The 25658-nt window shown below is 32.4% G+C and overlaps 4 protein-coding genes across 6 annotated transcripts in view; 2 read left to right on the top strand and 2 right to left on the bottom strand.

Moving 5' to 3' along the window:
* LOC137925462 (putative divalent cation/proton antiporter TMEM165) overlaps nt 1-7407 on the bottom strand; it is a 47302-nt gene extending 39895 nt beyond the window's left edge. Inside the window, exons 1-2 of one of the 3 annotated variants that reach the window (XM_068768908.1) lie at nt 7389-7407; nt 6596-6719 (exon numbers count right to left, since the gene is read on the bottom strand). In XM_068768908.1, coding sequence (XP_068625009.1) covers nt 6596-6712 — 117 coding nt within the window. In that variant the 5' untranslated portion in view covers nt 6713-6719; nt 7389-7407. Of the gene's footprint in view, nt 1-6595; nt 6720-6916; nt 6962-7017; nt 7167-7388 lie in introns of those variants that run through there. The other 2 variants (XM_068768906.1, XM_068768907.1) reach the window with 2 other exon arrangements.
* Nucleotides 7408-9206: 1799 nt separating this feature from the next.
* Nucleotides 9207-20935, top strand: LOC137925394 (uncharacterized). Its single transcript, XM_068768826.1, has 10 exons — nt 9207-9425; nt 9510-9627; nt 9704-9863; nt 10266-10742; nt 14047-14061; nt 16976-17080; nt 18345-18461; nt 19307-19424; nt 19610-19816; nt 20757-20935. Exons 1-10 carry the CDS (start codon nt 9263-9265, stop codon nt 20933-20935), a joined length of 1659 nt encoding a protein of 552 aa, XP_068624927.1. The 5' UTR covers nt 9207-9262.
* Sf3b5 (splicing factor 3b subunit 5) lies at nt 14009-14482 on the bottom strand. The gene has a single exon (XM_068768827.1). It carries the CDS (start codon nt 14438-14440, stop codon nt 14183-14185), a length of 258 nt encoding a protein of 85 aa, XP_068624928.1. The 5' UTR covers nt 14441-14482; the 3' UTR covers nt 14009-14182.
* A 260-nt stretch (nt 20936-21195) lies between the features above and the next one.
* JMJD7 (Jumonji domain containing 7) lies at nt 21196-25627 on the top strand. Its single transcript, XM_068768828.1, has 6 exons — nt 21196-21289; nt 21375-21525; nt 22289-22444; nt 23292-23458; nt 23875-24120; nt 25148-25627. Exons 1-6 carry the CDS (start codon nt 21238-21240, stop codon nt 25366-25368), a joined length of 993 nt encoding a protein of 330 aa, XP_068624929.1. The 5' UTR covers nt 21196-21237; the 3' UTR covers nt 25369-25627.
* The last annotated feature ends 31 nt before the right edge of the window (nt 25628-25658 follow it).

Raw genomic sequence — 25658 nt, 5'->3', positions numbered from 1 at the left:
CAGTACAATTACTTATTTCAAAGTACAAAGTCTGCTGGGATAGATAATAAATAATAATTAATTTTCAGAAGTATTCATCTTAATGTTATTTATTATGCACTTATTTTGAATTACCTTGTGGCGGCATATAAAGCATGTGGTTTCTTCATGCAAAAATTAAATGTTTATTTTTACAATAAATACGACCTTCTTATAACTTTTTGGGGAAACATCTGTGATATTTCAAGACGTTAACAGGATTGTATACTAATCGTATAAAACCTTGAAAAGTTTTGGGAACATTCCAACACAGACGCAGATGAAGATAATCAAAAAAAAACCAATGCCTTCCTCCGACGACTGGATAGATATCATTTGTATCACAAAACAATGACTCTTAGAGACGCCGTAGGTGTTTATAAATCTTTAAATTGAGGAAAAAGGTTTCCGCGGTTGAACAGTACAAAAAAGCTGTAAACACCGTAAAACGACAAACCGTGCAACACCGATCGCAATAGCCTTGTCTATCAATTTTCTTTTTTACCTTCAGTTGACATAAGTACTCTGAACCATATATTACAACATAAAATTTCAACTTATATCAAAATCACTGTAACAACGTTCCTTTAATGAGAAGGTGATTACTAATCGAGTTGCCATATGTAAATTTAATTTTAAGGGACCTTATTTTTTATATAAAACTTACAGTATAATAGTATAAAACTGTTATTCTGCGAAAAGTGACAATACAAAAAAAATCGTTAGTAAAAAAATTAGTTACATAAATTTAATATCATGAGGAAAAATAATTTTGCTGAAACAAATTTATTAATAATGAAGGAAAGTAAAATTTGGAATATAATAGACAATAAACTCTAGTAATGATTGTAGCGGAAAGTATCGCAATAACCCAATAATAGTTACGCAGTCCGCTTCTCGATTTAAACCAAGATAATCGATTAAATTAGAAAGTTGCTTAAATGGTACACTTTCCAATTCATCTAAGAGTAACAATAATAAAGGGTAAACTTTAATAGAATACTTTAAAAATAAAGAATTGATTTAGTTATAGTATAGCTATAATTTTTAAAACCCCATAAGCAATAAACACTAGAAGAGTTTTCATACTCAAATACGTCGGCGTGATCGCGTATATATTTTATAAACACCTGATGGACAAAAAGTAATATGTAGTTTGTAAGAGGGTTATCAAAGGTCAGGGCACGTTTTAACCCTCGTATTTTTAAGCGAAGGATGCCATTTAATGTGAAATGATTCTAATTTTTATCGAATTGGGAATTCTTCTCGTGACATACATAAGTAGTCTATGTATATGATCCTATGTGGATAGTAATATAAACAAATGAAGACGGTAAATCCTTAAGTAGAATATCTGTATTCCACTCTCAAGGAATAAAATTATAGAAGTATTGTTATGGTTTTCCTGGGAATAACGTATGTGCGTAAATAGAGGGGCCAGCACCATTCAAGATATCGAACACTAGATATATGGAGCGACCATCAACAAAATATTACGCAATTTTTCCGGGTAATTTTCTTTACAAAGCTTTATTGTATTAGTCTAATCTATATGTTATAATTTAATAGTTACTATTTTACAAAATAACAGTTTCGGTAAATTATTTTTTTATTTCTATGATGCCTCTATTTAGCATATACATTTATCGTTTGTAAATAGATCAGACCTATACCGATTAATATTAAAACGATGGTATATTCTGTTTCTTCGAAGACACAAAAAAGAGAAATATACGTAAATATGTATGATAACTCCGTTAAAGTCACGATTTATTAAAGAAATAAAACAATTTTTTTCTATTACATTGCGCCAACTAGCGCCATCTTTTAACATCGATAAAACTTAATTAATATTAAGTAATTAATCGATTTCAAAATCGAATCAACCATCAGGTTGGGGAAAAAGAAATCGATTATTTTTGCGTGAAATTGAAGACATGTTTCGGATTGTCCGATTTGAGTCAAATATGCACCGTTTTATTGTATAATTAATGGCTACTTTGAAGGTAGTTTCATAATGACTCTCGTAGAAGTCTTGGTCCTAACAGGCAAAAAACTTTAGTAATCAATTTTCACAATCTTCTATTGATCCCAATTTTTAACACTCAGGAAATTTTGCAAAGCGAGAAAAGGGTGGTAATCGCTTGGTGCCAGGTCTTGACTTTATGGTGGAAGCATTAAATCTTCTCAACCAAGCTCCCTGTTTCTGGCGAGTCACTACAGACGTGTGTAGCTTGGCGTCATCCTGATAGACCACAACACCTGTTCCGTTGGCTAATTTTGTCTTCTTTCTACCAATTCATCATCAATATCTAGCTTCAAACGGTACAGTTGTAGACTTTGATCTGATCTATACTTATCTCAATTTTGTGTCTGGCCATACTAAAGCAACTCATAATGTTCCTTTCCAGTCCCACTAAATACACAGTACAACCTTCCTGACCGATACTCTTGGTTTGGACACCGTTTGACCTGCTTCATTGCGCTTTGACAAAGGTAGTTTTCTTACCACATGGTCGTGTGTGACCTATTTCTCATCCCCAATAACAATCTGTTTAAGAAATGGGCCAAGGCTTCGCATATGGAAATTCGACCCACCATATTTTTTGGTATTAATTGGTGTAGCGCCCAAACTTCGCGTTTCTTTTTGAATACTGTTTTGCCCAAATGGTTTAAAGCTGTTTTATTGTCAATTTTCAACTCTTGGACGATATTACGGTTACAAAAATGCAGGTCAACTTCTATCATTTCCGTAATTTCATCGTCATTTTCGAGGACCGGCCTGCTAGTGCGAGGTGCACCTTTAATATCAAAAAGTCTCCAAAAAATCGACGAAACTAAAATAGCACGTAATTAGCTATTTTAATATTGGTAGCACAAACACTATTCACAGTTACAACCGCCTGGCTTGCGTATTCGCCTTTATCGAAGAAAAATTAAAATATACTAACTTTTTGTAGTTTACTTCCATTTTTAACATCCTGTAACTCAGAACTGAATGGACTTTATAAAAATAGCAAAACAATTTTTTTTAATTTTAAACCTTGACAACGAGCATAAATTTGAAATTATTTGGATACTTCATGAGATGTCGAACACTACAGCCATCTATTGAAAAAATAATGGATTACTATTTCCTCATTTCAATTCAGTATCTAAAATTGTTATTCATAACAACCGCATATAGATGGCGTGCAAATTTAAATTGCTTCACTCTTAAGACTACTTTCATTGTTATAAAAGATTTTTAATAGCTACAGTTACAACAATGTTAACTTTTCAACTTCATTACATTTTCAACCAATTTCAACGAATCATTTTTGCGTCGAATTATATTACCATTAAATTTAAAATTATTACGTTTGGTTTATTTTTATTCCTAAGAAATTATGAGTTAAGAATCAAAGATAAAATTTTCACAGGTATTTAAACATCAACCAAAGCAATTTATTATTTTTTGTTTAAAATATAAATATTATACATTAAGTACATTACAAGACGATTGATATTTATGTACTAGTTTATCATGTCTATATCTATTTAAAATGCTTTATACAACATTATATGTTTAAACTTTGATATTAATAAATGGTCATATTTGTATATGAAAGCGAAATGTTACTTATTATGTTTACATGCATACTTTCTACACATTTTTAATTGTCTAATATGGTATCTTGATACCACATTATTTTATTTCGTTAGTCATAATGGTGTGCCACATAAAATTTATTATCATGTAAAATTGTTGTATCGAATCTTGATAACATATTTAAGAAATACACATTTAATCTTGACCGAAAATTAAAACACTATCATCTTATGTTAGAAATTTATATCCACCATGTGATAATGATATTTAGTTATAAATAATGCTCATGATTGCATAAATAAACATAGAAAAAAATTGGCTCTCTGTAGGAATTTTCTTTTCGCTTTAAAGGGGTAATGGTCCCCCAACAGGTTAGAATATTTCAAACAAATTTTTGCTATTAAAACAAATAGTTTATTTCCTTTCTTAGATGAACGAGCATAACATTAGTTAGTGAATAAACAAAGTTGAAGGGACAGTGGGTAAATCACATAGCGCGCAAAATAAATAGCTCAATGCCCCAGCATTAAGATTCTAAAGTGGAAACCAAGGACGGTCACGCGCAACGTAAGTCATCCACCCAAAAGGCAGACAGGTGGTCCTGTTAAAATCGTCAGAAGACACTGGTTGCTTCCAACTAGGTCTAATAGAAATTTATAGGTGAGGCTTATGGCTACCAGTACACATCCAACTGCTGAAATGAAGATGACATCAGCCACAATAAAGATGATTGTAGATATCAAATGAAATTTGTCAAAGTTTATGTGACAATTGGATTTGGGCAGAATTTAACCTATGCCTTTTGTTACTTTTCATTATTTACATTGTACTTTAATTAAAATTACGTTTATTATTTTTAGTTATGAATATAAATAAATATGTGATAGATATCTACTCTATTTATCTAACATTTTTCTTTTAAGTCATTTGCTATGATTTACTTACATTCTACGCTCCTAAAACTAGAAAAAAATTCTCATTCCGCTACAATAAAACAATTGGAACAAGGGCAAAGCATCTTATCTTCAATTCAACATTAGTAAGTTACATTCACAATAATTTTTTGATAAGATAAATCAATATTAATTAGAGGCTCAAGTTTCAATAATTAGTATGTAGACTAATAATTAACAGACATGCCCAATTAATTAGTCACAAAAATAAGCTGTATCATCTCCTGTAATTGCATTGTATTAATAAACAAGCATACTGTTATCACCAAGAAATTACAATAACCTTAAATTTTAATTAAACTTTTTGGCAAAATGCCTTTTGCTTTTGCATTAATATTATTAAACTATGCTACTAAAACAATTCAATACTCCAAAATCCAACGTAAATAATATTTTACTATGTATTTATCATATTCTATTAAAAAAAGAACTTTGAGTGCAAAGGGCACTCCAAGTTTTTTTTTTACCGGCAACTAGGAAGTGATTTAAGTATAAAGAACATATTCACACATAAGATAATATTAAATGCATCAACAGTAAAGTCATTTGTATGTTATTATTATTTTAATTGTTTATAAAACAAGTGTATATGATCTTTGAGAAAAACAAGAACTGTAAAATTAAATGTGTTGTTCTTGTTGTAATGTTAAAAAATTTTAAAAACTGAAAATTATTTTCTTTGTCTCTGTTTATAACAGCCCATAAGTTTGATGGTAAATTTTATAGCTCAAGTGCAAATGGTTAATAGCATTTTTTTTTATTAATTGGTTGTTGTATTTCTATAAAAAAATTATAGAAAGGGTAAACAAAAAGTTAACAATTTAATTTTGTTAAAATAAAATCAAATGGCTTTTATTAAATTCACTAACCACACTCAACTGATTTATGACATATTTGAAGAGGTTAATAAGTGGTGTAATCATATAAAACATATAAGATAAAAGATTGTATCAATAACTGCTTGTATACAATTTGTTGTACATAATTCTAGTTTTAATATAAACAAAAACATTTTTTTAGACCAATAACCTGGTTTTAGATAGGTAAAAAGCATTTTGCTAATGGGCAAAAGAGATGGGTGGTCAAACTGTTATGCTTGACATGTGTTGATGTGTGTGCAGAAAATAGATCTTTTTGTAAATTTATCTGCTATTAACTCAATAAAACTGCCATCATAATTTCCTTGCCAAGAAATAACTTTAAGGAAAATTGCATATACCCCAGTTTTGATAAAAAATGGTAAGGAAGAGGACAAAATTATTTCAACTTTAGTACAACCACAGCTGTACATAAGTATCACTCATAGATTTGCAATTGAAAAAAGGCCTGCAACCAGTGTCTTCCGATGACCTTAAGAAGGTCATCTATCAGCATGTGGGGTTAATGACCTCAAGAACCTTAAGTCTCCAGAGACCATCCATTGTTACTTTTGAATTATTATAAAATACATATGTACAAATATTACATGTTCAATGATAAATACAGTGACCAATTTGACATTGTTTAAATTTTCCAAAGAGTTGCAATACAATAGGCATCTATAATGAAGCAAGCAATATGATAAATGGACACAATAAAATTTGATTTGAAGTATGTTATAGTTTACCACTGGTTCTATACAAGCTTATAAGAAATTTACATGGATTTCAGTAACAAATTGCATGTTCCCTGCTTACTACATGCTAACTATTCATACATTAAACTTAAAAGTTTACATTTCATCTATATGAACCAATTCAACTAATCTGTTTAAACCTATTGACAACCTTCAAAAAAAGAATATGTTAAAGAAATATTGAGCATTATTGTAAGTTGACATTGTCACTTAGGGGCCTTATGCTTGATCACTCCAATCTGGAACACCATTCAATCCAGGAAAATAGTGTAGGTCATGACCCACCAAGGAGATCAAGGGCTTTAGTTAATGTATATAAATATAAAATAAGGCACACAAGACCTTAATTCATTAGTACAAAGTAAAGAATTGCTGGTTTAAATATGGGGACATTTATTAGTGGATCAATCAACTTACCTCTGCTGTTGGAATGGGGGATGATGAAAGTGATGGCACCTGACCTTCAGCATAAGACATGGCCCATGTCACTACCGAGGTCGCAACCACCAAACAAACAGTCCGTAGCTTCAACATTTTTTAACTGGAAAGCAACAATTCATCTATTTAACCATTAAATAAATTTTAATCAATTAATAAATTATAAATAAACCACGTTTAATAAACTTAAAAGGGAAACAAACTTTCATTTATAGGTCGATAATTTTCAAAAACACATTTTAGTCAAATAGAGGTTAAACTAAAATATATAACTTATTTAAAAGAAAAATTATTCCATACAGACGATGGTGAATATCCGTGACCACAGCATTCACCAACGTCACCGGTAAACTGATGAATGCCAATGCCAACTATCAATAATGCAACAGAATCGTACTTACTGTATATGTTATGCTTGATTTTTATTTAAGTAATTATATTACTCTTAACAGTCTTCAACACATTACTTCAAAAGATTTTATTTAAACACAAAAGTTCATTTATATTCGCTAAATATATACATTTTTCATCAGTTGTAAAAATGACAGAAACGTGACATTTGATGACATTACTATACATCTAGTGTCAGTTGTCAAAGCAAACTGCAGCTGCTAATTGAAGATATATACAACCACATCACCCAAATGTTTAACCGCGAGTCCCGACCAACATCCCTTTTTATGCGAAGCGCGAATAATCGTTCTGCTGACAACACATTAGTAACGACTAAAATAAACCACGTTGACAAAAGTCGTCACAACGAGCCACTTACTTGTATATGCCGCACGACTGTAAGAAGAGGCGCTTAAAACATTACTTCTCCCAGACGAATAGTTCGGGTTCCGCAATCTTCAATTATGGGCGCACCATGCATATAGATTCACTGAATTTGTTTTCTTAGGTTACGCCTCTCTCAGAACTTCAGACAAGTGCGCTATCCTGTTCGATATCTCAAGAACGTACGAGCATTCTTGACGAACCGCACTTTCCAATACCAAGCAAAAAACGTACTCTCCATTACTCGACCCATCTAAGAGCTCCTGCCTTTCTCCCCTTCTATTCTCGCTTTTAATCAGCGAAATCACCAAGGACCCCAAACGTCAACCGTGCACTCTTCATGAACAACACCGCACTCTTCATTTCAAAAAGTCACTTCAGAGCCCGATCCTTAACTCATGCTCGCATACGAACGCTGTCACTGTTAGATTGAGTCACTCTATCCCTCGTAAAACATTCTATTCATTGGAAGGACTCGGTCAAATACTATGAAGTCACCTTCGACTCGAAACTACTACCACCGTTAAATCACCCAACACGTGTTGTACAGTGATTTAACGGTTGTCGTTGTGTAATTCGCATTGTTTGCCGCATTTATCAGGGGGCTGGTGCGCGGTGCACTTTATTGCACGACTACTGCTGCATTGACGGTAGTAGCTATATATTAGTCCTTTTCTTACTTAGGATGGACTTCCGCAAAATAACACCTAAATCCATTAGATATCCAAACTACTATTCCACGAACATATTCGCATTATTAGAAATAAAGCCTACCACGTCCTCAATAGGATTTATCCTCTCATATGCTCCTCTATCAAAGTCCGCCGTAAAGTCTTTTTCTACAAAACTTGGATAAGACCCCTGTTCTCCTATTGTAGTCCTCGCCCATGACCCGATGTCCACATTCTGCCCGTTTCAGATTCTTTAAAACCACGTCACCCGTTTCAACACAGGCGCGGGGTGGCTTAATCCCCTCATAGCCAATGCAACTTTTCCCCCGCATCTCCTCCAAGACCGGGAAGACATCATGTGGATGTCCTGAGCGACTCCAACTCAAGTTTACCGAATCCCAAGCCCCACATCACATTCTCCACAGTTACTTAGGACTCTGCAAACGCAGGTCTTACCTCTACAACAGCCACTCCATCCACGACACATATCACACAAACACGCGTGTGATGCATCAAGAAGATCAACTACAACCTTCTCGCTGACCGCTTTTTTTTCGGATTCGTCCCGGTAATGAAGCGGTCTGTGAAAAGTGATCCTTCAGTTCCGCGAACTCAATTACGGTGAAGCTGTAAAATCCCCCTGGGCTAGCAGCTACTACATCTTCATAAACTATATAATACAAGCATTTCGTAGTAGCGTTCTTTATGGAGCAGTCATGTTTTCTACTTCACAAAAGTGCTTAATTTCAATAAGGATAGAAAACTTCGTCTCTCCTACATTTCTTTATAATAACTTAAAAAAAAAATAATACTACACCGATTTGCTTTTAATCTAACTTTTGCTGTTCAACCTCCATGCGAAGTAAATATAGGCCGAAACAGATATTTATTCCTTATTTTAAGGAACATTTAGTTATAAAATTAGTGTAAATGCAGGCATCGTTTTTATGGACTTCATCAGAATCTAAAATATGATTGATTCCCACAATTCTGTTAAAACGAACTAAATCGATTTTTATCTATGAAAAAAAAAATAGAAATATTTTATTCATTATAAATCTATTATTTAAAAAAAAAACATGTTTCAGAGGCAACCTTGCTCTAAGATTTTGTGGCATTTCTAAATTGACAAGTTTATAACTGTCAACTGTCCCTGTCATTATTGTAACTTATTTTGTGACCCCAAATATTATTTAAAATGCCTCTTGATTACCGAAGATTTAATGGTCCCGAGGATAGTGTGCCTTACAAGAGATTTACAAAAGACTTTTTGAAGTCTTACGATGAAGTTTATAGAGAATTAATTGGTAAAAAAGGTTTGCGAAAAGATGGGCGCGCTTTGGACGAGGCACGAAGCATGTGTATGTTTTGTATGTATTTACTCTCGCATAAGTAAGTAAATGATAAATGAAAAATAATATTAAATTCATTTTCTTTTTCTTTAGTTGCTACGACTGACATGGTTTCACAAGCGAAAGGTTCGGCTTATGTAGAACTAAATAATACTAAAGTTGTCTGTTCAGTGTTCGATCCAAGAGAAATTCCACATCAAAATGAATTCAGGTAACTAAATAAAACAATAAATGTTAACATATATACATATCGTTCATTATTTTTTTATATTTATGTCAATTTTTAGTCAACTTGGGCAAATATTTTGTGAAGTTAAATTCGCGCCATTTTCTTGCCCATCTCAGCGTCGCCCGCCTGCGCCCGACGCGGAGGATAAGTCGTTGTCTGTAGCTTTGAGACAAGCTTTGGAACCTACTGTATGCAGACATTTATTTCCAAATTACCAGGTAATTTTTTTTCATTATAAACCATTTTGCAATAAAAAAAACTATTAAAGTTTTTATTATAAAATCATTTCACTACAGCATAAACAACACCTAAACATTAGCCTGTATATTTTTACTATTACATTACAGTTAACAAAATATTTATGACATTAATAAATTTTAATAAAAATACTGATGAGAAAGATATGCAGCAAATACAAGTTAGAGAATATACTCACATCAGCAACTATTTCCATAAAAAAGTCTTTACAAAAACCAAATATATGTAATATATATTTTTTTAATTTTGACTTCTCCTATTTGACTCTAATGCATGAAAGTTTACAAGGTCTTTAAATTATATTAATATTTGATCTTTTACCAGTGTAATTGTTAATTTATTATGTCTCAATTTTGTTTAAGATTGATGTCTTTGTATACATCATTGAGAATGATGGAGCCTGTCTCGCCGCTGCTATCAATGCTGCAGGGTTAGCACTGGCTGATGCTGCAGTTCCTATGTATGACATTATCACCGCAAGTGCCATTGCAATTATTGGAGACAAAATGTTTGTGGATCCTACAGAAGAAGAGGAACAATTAGCAATAACAAGCCCAGTTACAGAAAATGTAAATCATGGAGTCATTACAATGTCCATGCTGTCAGAGTTAAAACAGATTTCTGATTACATCCAAGTAGGATCAATGGATATAGAGTGTGTCATAAATGCTATGGATGTTCTTGAAAAAGAGTGCAAGAAACTAATTCCAAACATTCAGCGAGTTCTTGTTAGGAATGTTGTTAAAAATGTAAAATTACAGAAGAAGTTACAGGAAGAAGCTAAAGAGAGGGAAAAGGCACTTGATGCTAAATTAGAGGAATGGAAAACAATATTAAATGTTGGATGAGATAATTTTTTATTTTTCTGAATATTTCCTTTCCCATTAAATACTAATCTAGAAACATTAAAAAAAAATGATAGAAAAAGTTATATCACTTTTCTAGTCAAGTTTGGTGACTTATTATTCACATCAAAATGATAAAATATAATACATTTGAAGCAAAATGTATTAAATTTACAGCTGTATAGATCTCTTATTACCTTTATAAATGCATCAGGAAGATCACTTTAAGGATTGTGATGGTAAATCACATTTTTACATAGTGCAAATACTTGTACATGGCATATGATGTCTAATGGAAAAATCTTTTATCAGAATTATTAATCTTTTTTTACATCAACTTCAACACATAAAATGCATCTAAGTGGTATCCTGTTATAATAACCATAGGAATATTAAGTGCATGGTTAAGCTTATAAAATTATTAGTTGTATGCTTCATTAAGGTTTGTTTTGTAAACATTTTTGTTAATAACAAGGCACAGGCAATTAGTACAAGAGATACTAAGTATTCACACATGGTCTACTTTTGGGCTAAGTAGTAAATCTGTTTTTTTAGATGTACAGTTACATGTAACGTTTCTAAACTAAAATACGTAATTAATGTTATGACATAGATGCTAGGAATCTCATGAGGTTGTACCTAAGATACATTACATGAAGTGCATTAAAAGTCGATTATTTATAATCTCATAAGCAAGTGGTGCCATTGCATGCGTTAAGATAAAGCTTTAAGCTTAAAAAGTAAAATGAGTATATTAACAAATAAAGGTAAGATACTCATTTTAATGTGTTTTAAGTTTAATTAGATTTATGAATAGCATGCTTCTTAAATTTTTCAATGCCATCAGAAATATTAATTGTACTGTTATTGGTACTTGTTATTATGGTATCCTTTTAATTCAAATTCTACTTTTTCATCGCAAATATTCAAATGGTAAAAGGTTCTCGATTGCAGACCATAAACAACTAGACGCGACGTCCCATTATATAAACCAATGACATAGTCAAGATTGTGGGAAGTCATTGGATATGAGCAGCGCAAGACTCGTCATTCTAGCAATCTTTGGAGTTGGCATATGCCTTTTTTTTGGCTCAGTTTTTGGGGACCTTTCGTACTTCCTTACCGTGTGTGAGCTGAGATTTTTTTAGAATAATAGTTAATTTCTCATATTTTATCATTTCATTTGTTCTTCTTTCTTAACATTATCTTTCATTGCTTTTCATCCTTTTATATCTCTCTACCTTTAGATTTAATCACTCTTATTTCTTTAGTTTTAACATTTATCTTATTTTCTTTTTGTTACTTCTAATTCTGTTTGTTACTGGCGATATCACAGATTAATTTGCCAAGACTTAAAAATTTTAACATGAGTTGATTATTTTTGTTCATCTCTTTAAGTTGTTATTTATTTTTATTCTTATATTCTTTTTACAGAAATCCAGAAAGATATGGCAATGCTCCACATTATGGGACATGTTGTCCTCTGTTCTCTCTGCTAGCCCAGACTGGCATTCCATTCACAACAACCCCAAGGTAGGACTTCTTGAGCTTAAATCTGTAAAGCTACTTGGAGAATCCTCCGAATCTCATAACATGGAACAGCACCATGTCCAGCTCGATCTGGGGAGGCACTCAATAGGCTGAAATGGCGCCTAGCAAGAATTGCATTACCCAAGCTGTTAAGCTTATGGCTTGCAATCTCCTGACATGATGAGGATGATTCAAGCGACAGGAAAACATTGCTAGATAGTCTGATCCAGTATAAAGCGATTAGTACAATAATGGATACTGGTCTTAATTAAAGACGAATCAAGTAAAATCTGCTTCTGCTCAAATGTACACAAGTTGATATAAATGTGTATGTTCATATCTATGCTGTCAAGAGTACACAATTAACAATTACATTTAATTCTCCAGAACTAAAAATACATATAACACTGATAGATTTAAGCAGGAACCTTTGAACTAGAAGGTTCCTAACTATTTATAGATTCTGCACCATTCACAAAAATTTTAATTACCTGTTTTACAATCAATTTAATTATGCCTATTTATCTGTTTTTTATCTGCATGATCTAATCAGATATATGGAAATCTGTAGAAGTGAGATCACTGAGATAGCTTGAAGAATTGCTTGTTTGAAGTAATCAAGTAGGACGCTTTGCTTGTGCAGCCAGGGCTGTAAGGTTTTCGTGGGCTCCCCATTAGGTGAACTAACAGTATAGTCAGGGTCGCAAGAAATTAATCCGGGCAATGCAAGACTGGTAATTGTGGCAATCTTTGGGTGAAGCCAATATATGTTTAAATTTATTTCAGTTAGCATCTATCAACTGACACAATAATTGTTATATATTTATAGTAACAGAATAAAAGTTAATTCCTTCTTTCCAACTAATCTACATTAATACTTCTTGTGGCTGTGACCGAGTGTCATAATCATTAATTAATTGTATATTACAATTGTATTAATCAAATCAATATTTAATAGTTTTTGTTTATTTAAATGTTATAGTGTGATTAACATTAATGAAAACCACATGTTTGATTAAGAAAAGAGGTTTTTCATTATATTTGCCTTTGTATCTGCTAACTCCTTGAAGAAATGTAGTACCTACTTGGTTTCATTGAGGGCAATATCACCTATATGACCCCCAATGGGGATATATGATATAAAACTTATATTCAAGGAGTTGCTGTTGATTTTGAACTCTCAGCCTTGCCTTTAAAGGTTGACAGCAATGAGTGTCACTATCACAAAATGAGATAATTACAGAAACCTATGCCTCGCAGTGGACATCTATTGGCTGACATCGTGATAATGTAGGAGAATCAGGAGATAATTTAATACATTTTGTTTAACATATCTAAGTAATTTTAATCTAACACAACATATTTCATTTTTTTTTTGAAGGTAAAATATCAAAACTTGTTTTGATGAAAATATTATGGATTTATTGAGTATTTTTATTTTCTCAATTTAATAGAAAACATTAAATCTTTTAAGGCCCACGGTACAATGTAAAAATAAGTAAAAATAAAGTTAGAATCTCAACCTGCCACATAAATGTAGATATTACAAAAAATACTCTGAAAGTTGTTTGAGCCACTACAATTCTTCCTTACACAAAAAATAAGATGATTCCTACTCATTCTTATAATGAAACAATTTGAAATACTCTATTTTATAATTATGAATACTTTAGGGACGATAGGATATTTTCGATAATTATTCAGCTAAAACTAAATTAAAACAATATGATGAAATAAAATATTTTACTATTGAGGTACAATTACAAAGATTGCTTTGTTATTTGCACTGATATGAGAATCGAGAAAATACAATCAAGAATAAAAATAACCAAAAATGCATTTAGTTCAAATGAATGATGTTTTTTAATGTAAATGACTTACAACTAACTTATGACTTAAATTAATTAATCTTCAGGCTTCTCCGGTGGTGGCCCACAAGGCTGTAACATTCTTTCCATGAGATTAAATTTAACACGCGCCTTAGATTCGTTTTCCACGATAGCGAAGTAACTTAATAAGTCTGGATGACCCATATAACTACAACACGAATCACGATGCTGGTTCGTTAACCATTCGTATTTAGTAGTATCAGCGTGTCCTGTGCCGATGTATTTACTTTGAAGATGCTCTAATTGACTGTGAATGTTGTAACGTTCCCCCATTTTGCTGAAATTAATTTATCAATACATTAAAACTTCAGATACGGTATTTTACTAAAACCGGTACGTTAATATCTCGTATTTAATTACATATATCAATTCAAAAAGGTTATTTAGATAATATATTTGCAATTCCTTTCGGTCGAATCTTCTTAACTAAGACCATACCATTTCTAAAAAAATATATTTCGAAAGAATTGAACTGAACCTAGGCCTCAATGCTAATATCTTTTCTGTTGCTAGTTTTAAATTTACTTACTTAAATTTTTAATATGGTACGTAAGCAACACGAACTTAACTTATAGGCAACTATGTGTGCCAATATTTTTTTCTGTGTATGATGACAGTAGCTGTTCTAAACTGACAAGTGCAAAGCATCTAAAACGAGTGGTGTGGCCAGCCGCGTAGTTTGGGACTAAAACTTCCAAACGATTATTCTTACATTCTCATTTTAACAAGATTTTGCTTAAAGTAGCGGATAAATTTAATAATTCTCTTATTTCATGTTTTTCATAAATAATTCAACTAAGTAAAAAAATTAATCGCCTTTTCAATTACTAATATAAATTTCTTAATTGATATAAAAGAAATCTTTAAAATATTATTTTCATCTATTACCATTTTTTGCTTATAAAAATAATAACGTTATTGTAAAAACTTATAAATTCATAGCAGAAATATTATTTGTGAATTGATAAACTTAAATGTGACAAGTCAAGTCAATAATTTATGGCACCATTTTTAAATTTGTTTGATCAATCATATTCATAACAAATCATCAATACTTATATTCCTTATAGATTTATTGTAATAGTAATGGATAAGATCGGTAAATTAAATGAATTAAAACAAAACGATGAAGTTTTGCGAATGGAAGCAAGAAAGCTAAATGACCGCAGGAAAAAGATTGGAAACAAAAAGCAAATAGAAAAACAGACCCATTTATTTATGTTTGAAAAATGTCTCACTATAATTGTAAGTTTTATTTTAGTTACTAAGTTAATTTAAAAATTACGATATAATTTTCTAGTTCCAAAAATATTTTTTTAGATTCTATGACATTTTGTTAACACTTCATAATGATACAAGAGTACTTTATCTCTAACGAATTAAGTAAAAACAAAATCAGCGATATTTTTTGGCATCCGATATATGGTCGTGTTGATGCTAATCCGCAATTCACGGGCAAAATTTTAAATGGAGATGAAAGTTAGGTAAATGGCTATGACTCTGAAACAAAAATGGAGAGTTCTCAATGGGAAACGAGTACTTCTCCACACCCTATAAAGAGACGTCAGTCAAAGTCAAATGTTAAGGTCTAGCATTTGCGCGATAATATACGGAGAAAGAGACCCCGAAAATGGGCCAACAATGTCTTCCTCCATCACCGCAATGCACCATACCACACATCGCTACTAATTCGCAAGTTTTTGGCAATAAAGACTGTCTGTCTGTCCACAATCTCCTTACTCACTAGATTAAGCACCATGCAATTTTCTTTATTTTCTGATTTTACAAGCAGTGGTAGCCCAGCGGCACACGACCAATCGTAGGTGGCGGGTTAGATACCCCGGATGCAACCTTATATAATTCACACTTTGTGCATTTTTATGAAATTGTCACTGCTCACAAAATAAATTTTCATAGGATGGGCAGCACCATCCTTTGGGTACCATAATACGACATTACAATCGCCAACCTGCTCTACTAAGCGTGGCGATTAATCCCCTTATAGGAGGATATATATCTTAGGAGTAGGCCTATGCGTTGCAATGAGAGTCTATGGGCCGAAACGACAATTTTTGGGTTTTCACAAAAATTAAAAACAGTGCTGAAGGTTAACAAGGTTAAAAGACATTGAAATAGCTACGCAGAGCAGCTGAAGAGTTTTCCGAAAGAAGCATTTCTGAAGTGCTTCCAATCGCGGGATCAACGTTGTGATAACTGCATCACTAGCGATAGAGAGTACTTTGTAGGCAGAAAAGGACCAATATTTAGTCACTTCCGCACATGCAGTGGTAGTCGTGCAACAAAGTGCACCACCACCAAAAAAGGCAAACAATGCGGATCACACAACTCATTAGTGAGTAATTTGGCGGTGGCGGTTGTGTGATCCGAGGAAGTGGCTAAATATTGGTCCTTTTCTTACTTAGGATGGACTTCCGCAAGGTAACGTCTGATTCCATGAAATACTTTGTAGGAGATTAATTTAAATTTGATGCAAATTTAATACTTTGTTCACAATACAATTAGTCACCATATTTTTTGATTATACTTTGTATATTCAACTGTATAAAATTCGAATACATATTTTCATACACTTTCTTTTTTTGACAGCCTAAACCGAAAAATCCGACCCAGGTAATTTATGCCTATTACCATAATAACTACATACACAAGATAGAGAAATTAGATGATATGTATAATTTAACGCATCTTCATCTGCAATGGAATAAAATAACAAAAATCGAAGGTCTAGACAAATTGACGAAGTTGAAAAAGTTATATCTGGGCAATAATTGCATCAGCGTTGTTGAGAATATGACAGGACTAAAGTTTTTGGAAGAGTTGCATATAGAAAAACAGAACGCAGAGGGCGCTGATGCGTTGTGTTTCGATCCACGGACTATGCTTGCTATCGGAGTAAGTTTTAAACGTAATCCTCGTTACTATATTAAAAATAAATATCTCTAAAAGTCTTTTTTGCCACCGTAAACAATTACGATTTACGTTACTTATTATTCCTCAAACCATTGATTTCAGTATGGGATGTACTATATAATAGTTGACGACAAATTTGTTATTCATTCACGACTATAAACCTTTTATACCTGTAACCAATCTACCTATATAAGAGTTTCAACTTATGTACTGATTCATCACGATATCTCTGAAACCATAAGGCTTACATATTTCAAATTTGATAGAAATTTTCTTTGCCATGTTGAGACCAACTAAGAACGGTTTTTACGCAATTTTACCCACAAGAGCGGTTGTCTGGTTTGCATCTTCCTCTTGGCAAATTTATCTATATCTATATTTATTTCTCTATAATGGGGTCCTTTACACACAAGAGTTCACTTTCTCGCTATTTTCCCCCAAACCGAAGTACTTAGATTCTGAAGCGATTTCGGGGAAGTTCTGAATTTTTATCCATCTGTCAAAAATTTGGGTGACATTTGGATGAACGAGCATCCGCGCCGTCTTGAGACCAAGACATACATGCGCTTGAGTCTCCAGATAATGCGAGGACCTTAAGATAGGCATCATATCAACCGGTCTCGCCGGTCAGGTCTCCCGTGCAAGTCGAGTCAAAAAATAATCTGGACTCAAGAAGTTTATGTATAACAACGTCTTTTTTTAGTTGTTGGAATTAGTACTTAAAATTGAGAGTGAACGATGCTGAGAGGTGATACCTTGGTCTTGAGCTCTAGAAGATTAAAGTTTCAGAAGTTGAAACTTCAGGAGTAGAGATGTTTTCTATCCTAACTAAAATTAAATACTGTTTTGTAAAGTTACCAGCATGGCTGTTTCGTACATAATACTTGTTTTAACAAAATTACATGACTATTTAGGCATCCGCAGGAATATTATTTTAAAAAGTTCCAAAATATGGCAATTTATGGCGACGTTTATTAATGCGGTTTAATGTTGTGGCGGTGTTTTTGAAGGCGAGTCGCATGACAAGACGCTGGTCGGTCAGGACCCTTAGGTTAACAATTGTGCGATTTTATATAGTTTCCATTGTTGAAGGAAGCAGGGGAAGATCGGCTGCTTCTACTTGCCTGTCCGCCTTTAACGCTCGTAACGCATTACTCATGCCCTTTTTGCTTCGTGTACACCTCGCCGCGCTTTCCCGTGGCGTGGTAATGCGGTTTTGCTGTTAATATAGTAAAATAATTTACAGGCAACATTAAGAATTTTAAATGTATCGGAGAACAAATTATCGGATATTGTGTGGGTTAAGCCTTTGAGACGATTAGAGGTTTTGATCGCAACGAAGAATAAATTGGAAGAAGTGCAGGTATATTTTGCCATACTTATTTCATTCGTAGGGACAAACGTCGTTAAGGAAATAAATAACTAATTTTTGCTATTTACATTTCAAACCCTTGATTTATTTGCTATTGGTAACTTGCCTTGCCCAAGGTTGATCAGAAGAGATCAGATAAGAAAAATATTTTACCATATCGTTACCTTGTCTATGTTTAGTGTGCTCTCTTCAATCTATCTAAAAAAACATGCATCCATGGCACTGTAAAATTTGTCATTTCGTAATCATTTTGAAAAAGTAGACCATCTCTGTGTTAGATCCACACTAGCAAATATAATAGCAACCTAATAGTAAGTAATATTTTTTCTACATTACAATATGATGCTACTTCATCATCATCATTATGTCAACCGAAAGACGCCTACTGCCAAGCACAGGCCTTCACCAAAGATGGCCACTATGGCCCATATTGCGCTGTTCGCATCCTGCGACTTTGACCATGTAGTCGATCCACCTTGGCGGACGCCTACCCACGATCTCTAATCTTAATGATATTTCTCACTAGCTCAATAAGCTTCACAAGCTACTGCACCTTTAAATGAGAACGTGATGATGTTTGGCAACTTTTAAACTTGATTGGAAATTGACGTCTTGGCATACAAATAGATGCAATAATTACATTACCTAAAGAAATGTATAAAGTAAACATGCGATAGACAAACACACCTCTATAACGCAGTAAAATATAAGAAATTTAAAGTCTGAAATAGTATCTATATCTTCTATAGTAATCTCGGGGTAAACTTGTAATAGTGCTGAGTGTGCATAAATGTAAATGAATTCTAAACTAAATTTATTTTTAATTTTACATTTAGGAAGTAGCAGATAATTTGTGCACTCTGACCAATTTAGTGGACATAAACTTTACTGGAAATCCGATAACGAAGAAACATCGATATAAAGAAATCATGATTGCTAGATGTGTCAATTTACGTTAGTATATTGTTTCTATTATTTCACAGACACATAAATCATAGACATCAATGTCAACTTGGTGTTACACCTCAATAGTTAAAAGTTAATATTTTTACTGTCAATGTGCCGCTAGCAATAAATAAAAGAAAGTGTGTATTTGTTTCAACAAATGCAAGTGCTTAATGTAAATAATTTCTTTACAGGAATCCTTGACACTGTAGCCATACACAATACTTCAAAAACGTTCTTACAAAGCTTCGATAAGGCTGTGCGCTTGCGTCAAATGAATGAGCGTCATAAGTTAGAAGTTTCGAAAAAAGGCGCCAACGAATTCTTTGAACTTAACATGATGAAAGGGCCTACTCTTAGTGCAATAACTATCGAAGACCAACCTAAACCTGCTCCTAAATGTAATGTTTAATCTAAAAAATTAAGTTGAAATGTAATTTCATTGTAAATTCAATCTAAAAAAGATATTTTTTATCGAAAATATCACGATGTGTTACGACTGTAATGCCTAAGCGCGTTAAGAACTAGATTTTTGACTTACTTTTTTTGTGCAGAATCAAGTTCACAATAAGCAAATAACAGTAAATAATCCGTCGAGTTCGATTTTCTTCGGTAACCTCCAATCGGAATAACACCTCAAGCGGAGGTCCACTCTCTACAACTCTACTCAGGAAGCAGTTTAAGATTTTGGTAGCCTTCCAATCTGGTAGAATTCTCAATACCTGACCCGAGGTTCCTAGGGAGACTATATCTTTGAAACTGCAATGGGGGTCTAAACTTAGTGACTACAGAGCTCTGCCATCTCTCAATCTCAATGAAGCTGTTAACGGGCAAACAGTAGTTTTCAGTGATAAATAATTTCGATACTAATATTCTCATAGCAAGTAATACGGTTCATCTTATTGTCCTAATAATAAATAAAACGGCACAGTTTCATTTTTTCCCTTGGGAATAGTTCGGGTCGTTACATAGCATGCATTATTACCAGATTGGAAAGCCGATGAGCTCTTAAATCGCTTAGGGACACTCCATGGAATGATTTCGTGCAAGGGCCTTCAAGGGTGGACTTAAGCTATGGCTTTAACTCGATGTGTTTAGTATTCCGACTAAAAAAAATTTCCCTAACATTCCGCCCTAAATAGCAGAATCTCAACTTAGTAGGTTGATGTCACCTTTAAAGCGAAGCACTTTTAATTTTAGCAGTCAAAATGACGTTTCGGTAGTAAAAATATAGACGGCCTCTTGTCTCACAAAATGGATCTACCAGTACTTATTTCTACGTATGATATTTATAGTAGATATAATTATAAAAATTTCGCTTTAATTTATTATTCTTTGCAGTAAACGTCATTGATTCTACAAACGCTTTTATGCCTCGACCATTTTGGCGTGCAAAATCGACACCTCCACGTGAAATTATTGCTCCACCATCCGAACCACCGCCGCGTAAGGAATATGATCCAAATGCACCACCGGTGAAAGGGATTTTAAAGAAACCAATGCCAATGAAATATATTTAATGATTGTTAATAAAATATTTTTATTTTAGAGTAAATATTTAATAAAAGTCATTTGTCTTGATGTCTTTATATTTAATGTGTTGTTTTTAATGTAATTCTCTTTTCATATGTCATGTATTTTTATAATTTCATTATAATTTCAAATGGCTGTCGAATACTTACTATATTTGACAGAAATTAACAATTATATTTTAATTTTTCAAGTTTGGTAGGTTGGTAGATTTAGTAGTTTTTAAATTTATGCACTGGAGTTTCAAAATATAAACATCATTAAAAATTCAAATAGTTGAAAATAACCTGTAATGTCCGATAGAATCTCCAAAGCGCTTGGAATCCTTAAAGATGAATCTACAGGTATTTGTACTAAAATATTATATTATAGCTATTATTTATTTATATTTACAAACAAATTTGCTTAATGCCATATTTATTATTTCAGCGCTTTATCTTGGAAATACAATATCTGAAATTGATAATATTGAAGCGCTCCAATTTCAAAGAGAATATGTTACGAGAAATATTCCAGTTATTGTGAGAGGTGGTTGCTCTAACTGGCCAGCCACGTTAAAATGGAATATGAATTATTTTCGGTAAGCAATTAAAAATATATTATTTAATAAAAGTATTGCTTTGGTTACTATTTCTATCGTTTATGCTCTTAGGTTCTTATATTGTATTTTTTGATACTATTTTACCAAGGTATACATTTCTGTGTATTAATTACATTGTAATCATGGAAGTGAATATATAACATTACATAGTAATGCAATATAATATTTTGAAATAGATACATTTGTGCACATTACCTTAAAAAGTGGCATTATATTGCATATTTTATTAGCTCAGTAATATAACTTGCTATTGCTTTTGAACTGGAGCATTCACCAGGTGGGATAAGTTATTTTTCATTAAACAGTATATCCATATTAAATTGTAGCCAGTGGTATATATTAAGGGGACCGGAAAGTAATGTCGCTTTCTTAAATTCACATGACTACATTTTTAACAAGTTTTTATTTCTAATCAACAATATATTCACCTTCATTATCAAGAACCTTTTGCCATCTAGTATACAAATTTTCAATGAGAGGATCTTGAGTCAGTAATCATTTTTAAATGAAAGCGCCCAACAATATATGCATAGTTTTATACTAGAAAAATTAATTAGGGGGAAATTTAATAATTACGGTCATTACATCATTTCTAGTTAGAATTATAAGAACAATTTTGAAACTTAGCAGTCATTATCAGTTTAGTGTAGGAGCAATTTTATGTCTAATTTTGTGTATACATTAAACATGAAACAATTAGTGATGTAAGGTACATTTGTTGAAATTGTAAAAATAATTTCAGTGAGAATTTTTCAAACAAACAGGTGACTGTTGCAATGACACCAAATGGTCTAGCTGATGGTATCACTGAAGATAAAAATGGAGTTGAGCATTTTGTGATGCCTTATGAAGTGGAAATGCTTATGAGAGAATTTTTAAACATATTGGAAAACAAAAGGTGTTGTTTTATTTGTTTCTTGTATAATAAATCAGTTTTTTTGTTACTGATAGATTTATTTATGTTTAAATTTTTTATTATTAACTTTTCAGCTAGCATCCATGTTTATTAAATACATCTTTACAAATACAATATTTGTAAGGATGTATTTAATCAACTTCAGTGCAATTAGATAATTCAAATGCTATTGTCAATTGGTGTTTGGTGTCACAGGCCTTGAAGTAACCCTGAAAGTATTTATGCTAAACCTATTTCTTGTAACTGAGCTTTAAAACATAAATCTTAACAGTAAATAGTTAAAAAGCTACTTATATAAATTACTGCAATTTTAGCAACACATGTTTTAGAGTGGTACTAAATAAATTGTTTTGCAATTTGGCATGCTTCTTGGCTTAAGCCTTATCCATCTCTTCACAAAGGTTATTCTCTGTTGTTGTGGTCCAGTATAGCACTTTTCTACCCTTTCATACTAGTGCCAATAAATATTAAGGCATTCAACAGATTGTAACAAAATACAAAAGTTTTGTTAGGCTTATAACATTCTTTACACAGAATCAGAAAAATGAATATTGATTATTAAGACATGCCTAGTTGGCAATATCAGATAAAATAAGAAGTCCCATCTGCAAGTACAATCTTAAGTGTTTTCTTAAGGAAACCAAATGAATTATTTTATGATCAACCTGTTACAAATTGTCATTATTTATCAATTTAATCAGTATGATATATGTATGACCTTTGAAGCTCCTATTGTTGTTTAATAATATAAAAACAAGTAGTACTATGTTAATTTAGTGTTATTATGTTTTTAATTCTAACTATTAGTATGTACAGTTTATTATTGCAGGGAAAATATTATACCATATATCCAGCGTCAAAATTCCAATCTGACAGAAGATTTTCCAGAGCTGCTCCAGGATGTCATGCCTGAAGTATTATTTGCTAGTGAAGCTTTTAACAAAAAACCAGATGCTGTCAATTTTTGGATGGGTGATGAAAGAGCTGTAACCTCCAGTGAGTATATTTTTTTTTGTTTACTATAGTTTTTTCATCTTTTTTATATTTAGATAAACACAATTTGTAGCCCTATGTGGAAATAAATATTATGACCACATGATAATGGCATTCCCGGAAATTACAAATTGTTTATACTTTGATGAGGGCAGTAGAAAGACTAGCCGGACGAAGACCAGACCAGACCAGCCCAACTTGGTCTCCAACAATGGTTTGCACATGTGACATTTGAGTTAGCAGAAAGGATTAGGTTGTGGATCCTGGTCGACGAGATAAGACAGAATCTTTTTTTGTCTGCTGTGGTGACGGCGATGCTGGTCGGGTCATGGGTGTGGAGGACCATAACCTTTTTTAGCTTAACTAAACCTCCTAAAACTACACTCATTAACTAATTAGTAATATTTGTTAATTTTCAGTGCATAAAGATCCATATGAGAATATTTACTGTGTTATTGATGGCCACAAGGACTTTATCCTTATACCTCCTACGGATTTGCCATATGTACCATATAGTAAGTTTCCTCAAGCTGAATTTAAGAAAACTGGAGATATATGGCACATTGAACCAATCTGTGCTGGAAAAACTTGTGTTGAGATACTAGATGATGAAGTTGAGTCTGAGAATTTAGAGTCTTCATATCTTTTACCATGGATTTGCATAGGTAATCCTAACATTAATATCTGTTTATTTTATTGTGACTATTAAGGCCTATACCATAGCCTTTCTGTCTCTTAGTTTTAAAACTAAAATTAAAAGTGTATTGTCAAATAAATTTTATTATTGAATTCACGAGTTTTGGTACATTGAAATGGTTGCTATTATAAGAAAAAAATTATGATGTATAATTTCTAAATTTCATTTCAAAAGAGCAACTGTTTAGTATCTGGCCGTCTCTTCTCTACAGATCGGCATTCAGAATAGGTTGTAGCTTACAACTCACAACATTTAAATAGCCATTGATTCAAAATTGCCTGTAAATCCCTACTGGAACAAAGATAATTTGAAATAATCCTTACTATTAAATACTTTAAATTACAACCAGGGCTTAAATATTTCAATGCACAATTACTTTTACTTGAGTAATTTTTACTAAGAAATGATTGAGGTTGCTACAAAAATTATTTAAAGATTTATTAACATAGACAATTATTTTTAGGGCCTTACTTAGACCCAAATAGGTGTAGTTTGTCATCTCACTCGACATAGTAGGCAGATAACTTGCCAACATCGTATGGATTGACCATGCAGGTACCATGTCCACCTTATTGTAGGGAGAAGAGCTGGGTATGGTGCTGTTTGAAGAGGCCTTTTTGCAATTTTACTAGCTGATGTTCTTATTTGACAGACCAAAATTCTTCAACAGATTATAGTATATATATGTATATATGTCTATATGTCTGTTAGATATCTTGCTCCTTTCTGATGATTATGAATTTATACCTGAATTATTTCTTGGACTAGATAAAAGTACTGATCATATTGAAAAACTATGAGGGAGACCTATGTGCAGCTATGGACATCTTTTGGCCAAAATGCTGATGATGACTGATTGCAATAGATTATCTATATATAATATATTGATTTCAAGTGGTCTTATATGATTTCTTCATGTCTCAACATATAATGTATTCCTAAGATTTGTTGTTGTTTAACCTTAATTTAATACATTAATTTATCTTTCATTTCAGACCCTCTTAATCCAGATTTATCTAAATACCCTGAATTTAGCAAAGCTCACCAATACAGAGTAAGACTGAACAAAGGCGACTGTTTATACCTTCCCAGCTTGTGGTTTCATCATGTGACTCAAAGTCACGGCTGTATTGCTGTTAATTATTGGTATGACATGGATTTCGATATTAAATATTGTTATTTCAAAATGCTAGAAGCATTGTGTGACAAGTATTAATTGAACAAATAAATGTTCTTTATGAAATGTTGAAATTAAGCTGTCACCCTTTTCGGTTTCATAAAGATATCTTTTAATGTTATTTTCGGGTCATAATTTTCATTTATTATTACCTTGATTCGGTAATTTCCCCGCTTTTGTGTTAAGATAACTTACTTGGGCCATACTTTGAGTAGCGTGATTTAATTGAATTTTACTAGTTAGTATAGCGCCCAATTCTATTATATTTATAATTTTATGCAATGACTAAATAGTATGACAAATTAAGATTCATTAATAAAAAATAGTTC

Source organism: Battus philenor, unplaced genomic scaffold (genome assembly GCF_028537555.1).
Source record: "Battus philenor isolate CCGP_79_NKW_IND1 unplaced genomic scaffold, ilBatPhil1.0.hap1 SCAF_27, whole genome shotgun sequence".
Classification (NCBI taxonomy): domain Eukaryota; kingdom Metazoa; phylum Arthropoda; class Insecta; order Lepidoptera; family Papilionidae; genus Battus; species Battus philenor.
This window is presented reverse-complemented; position numbering and strand designations above follow the sequence as displayed.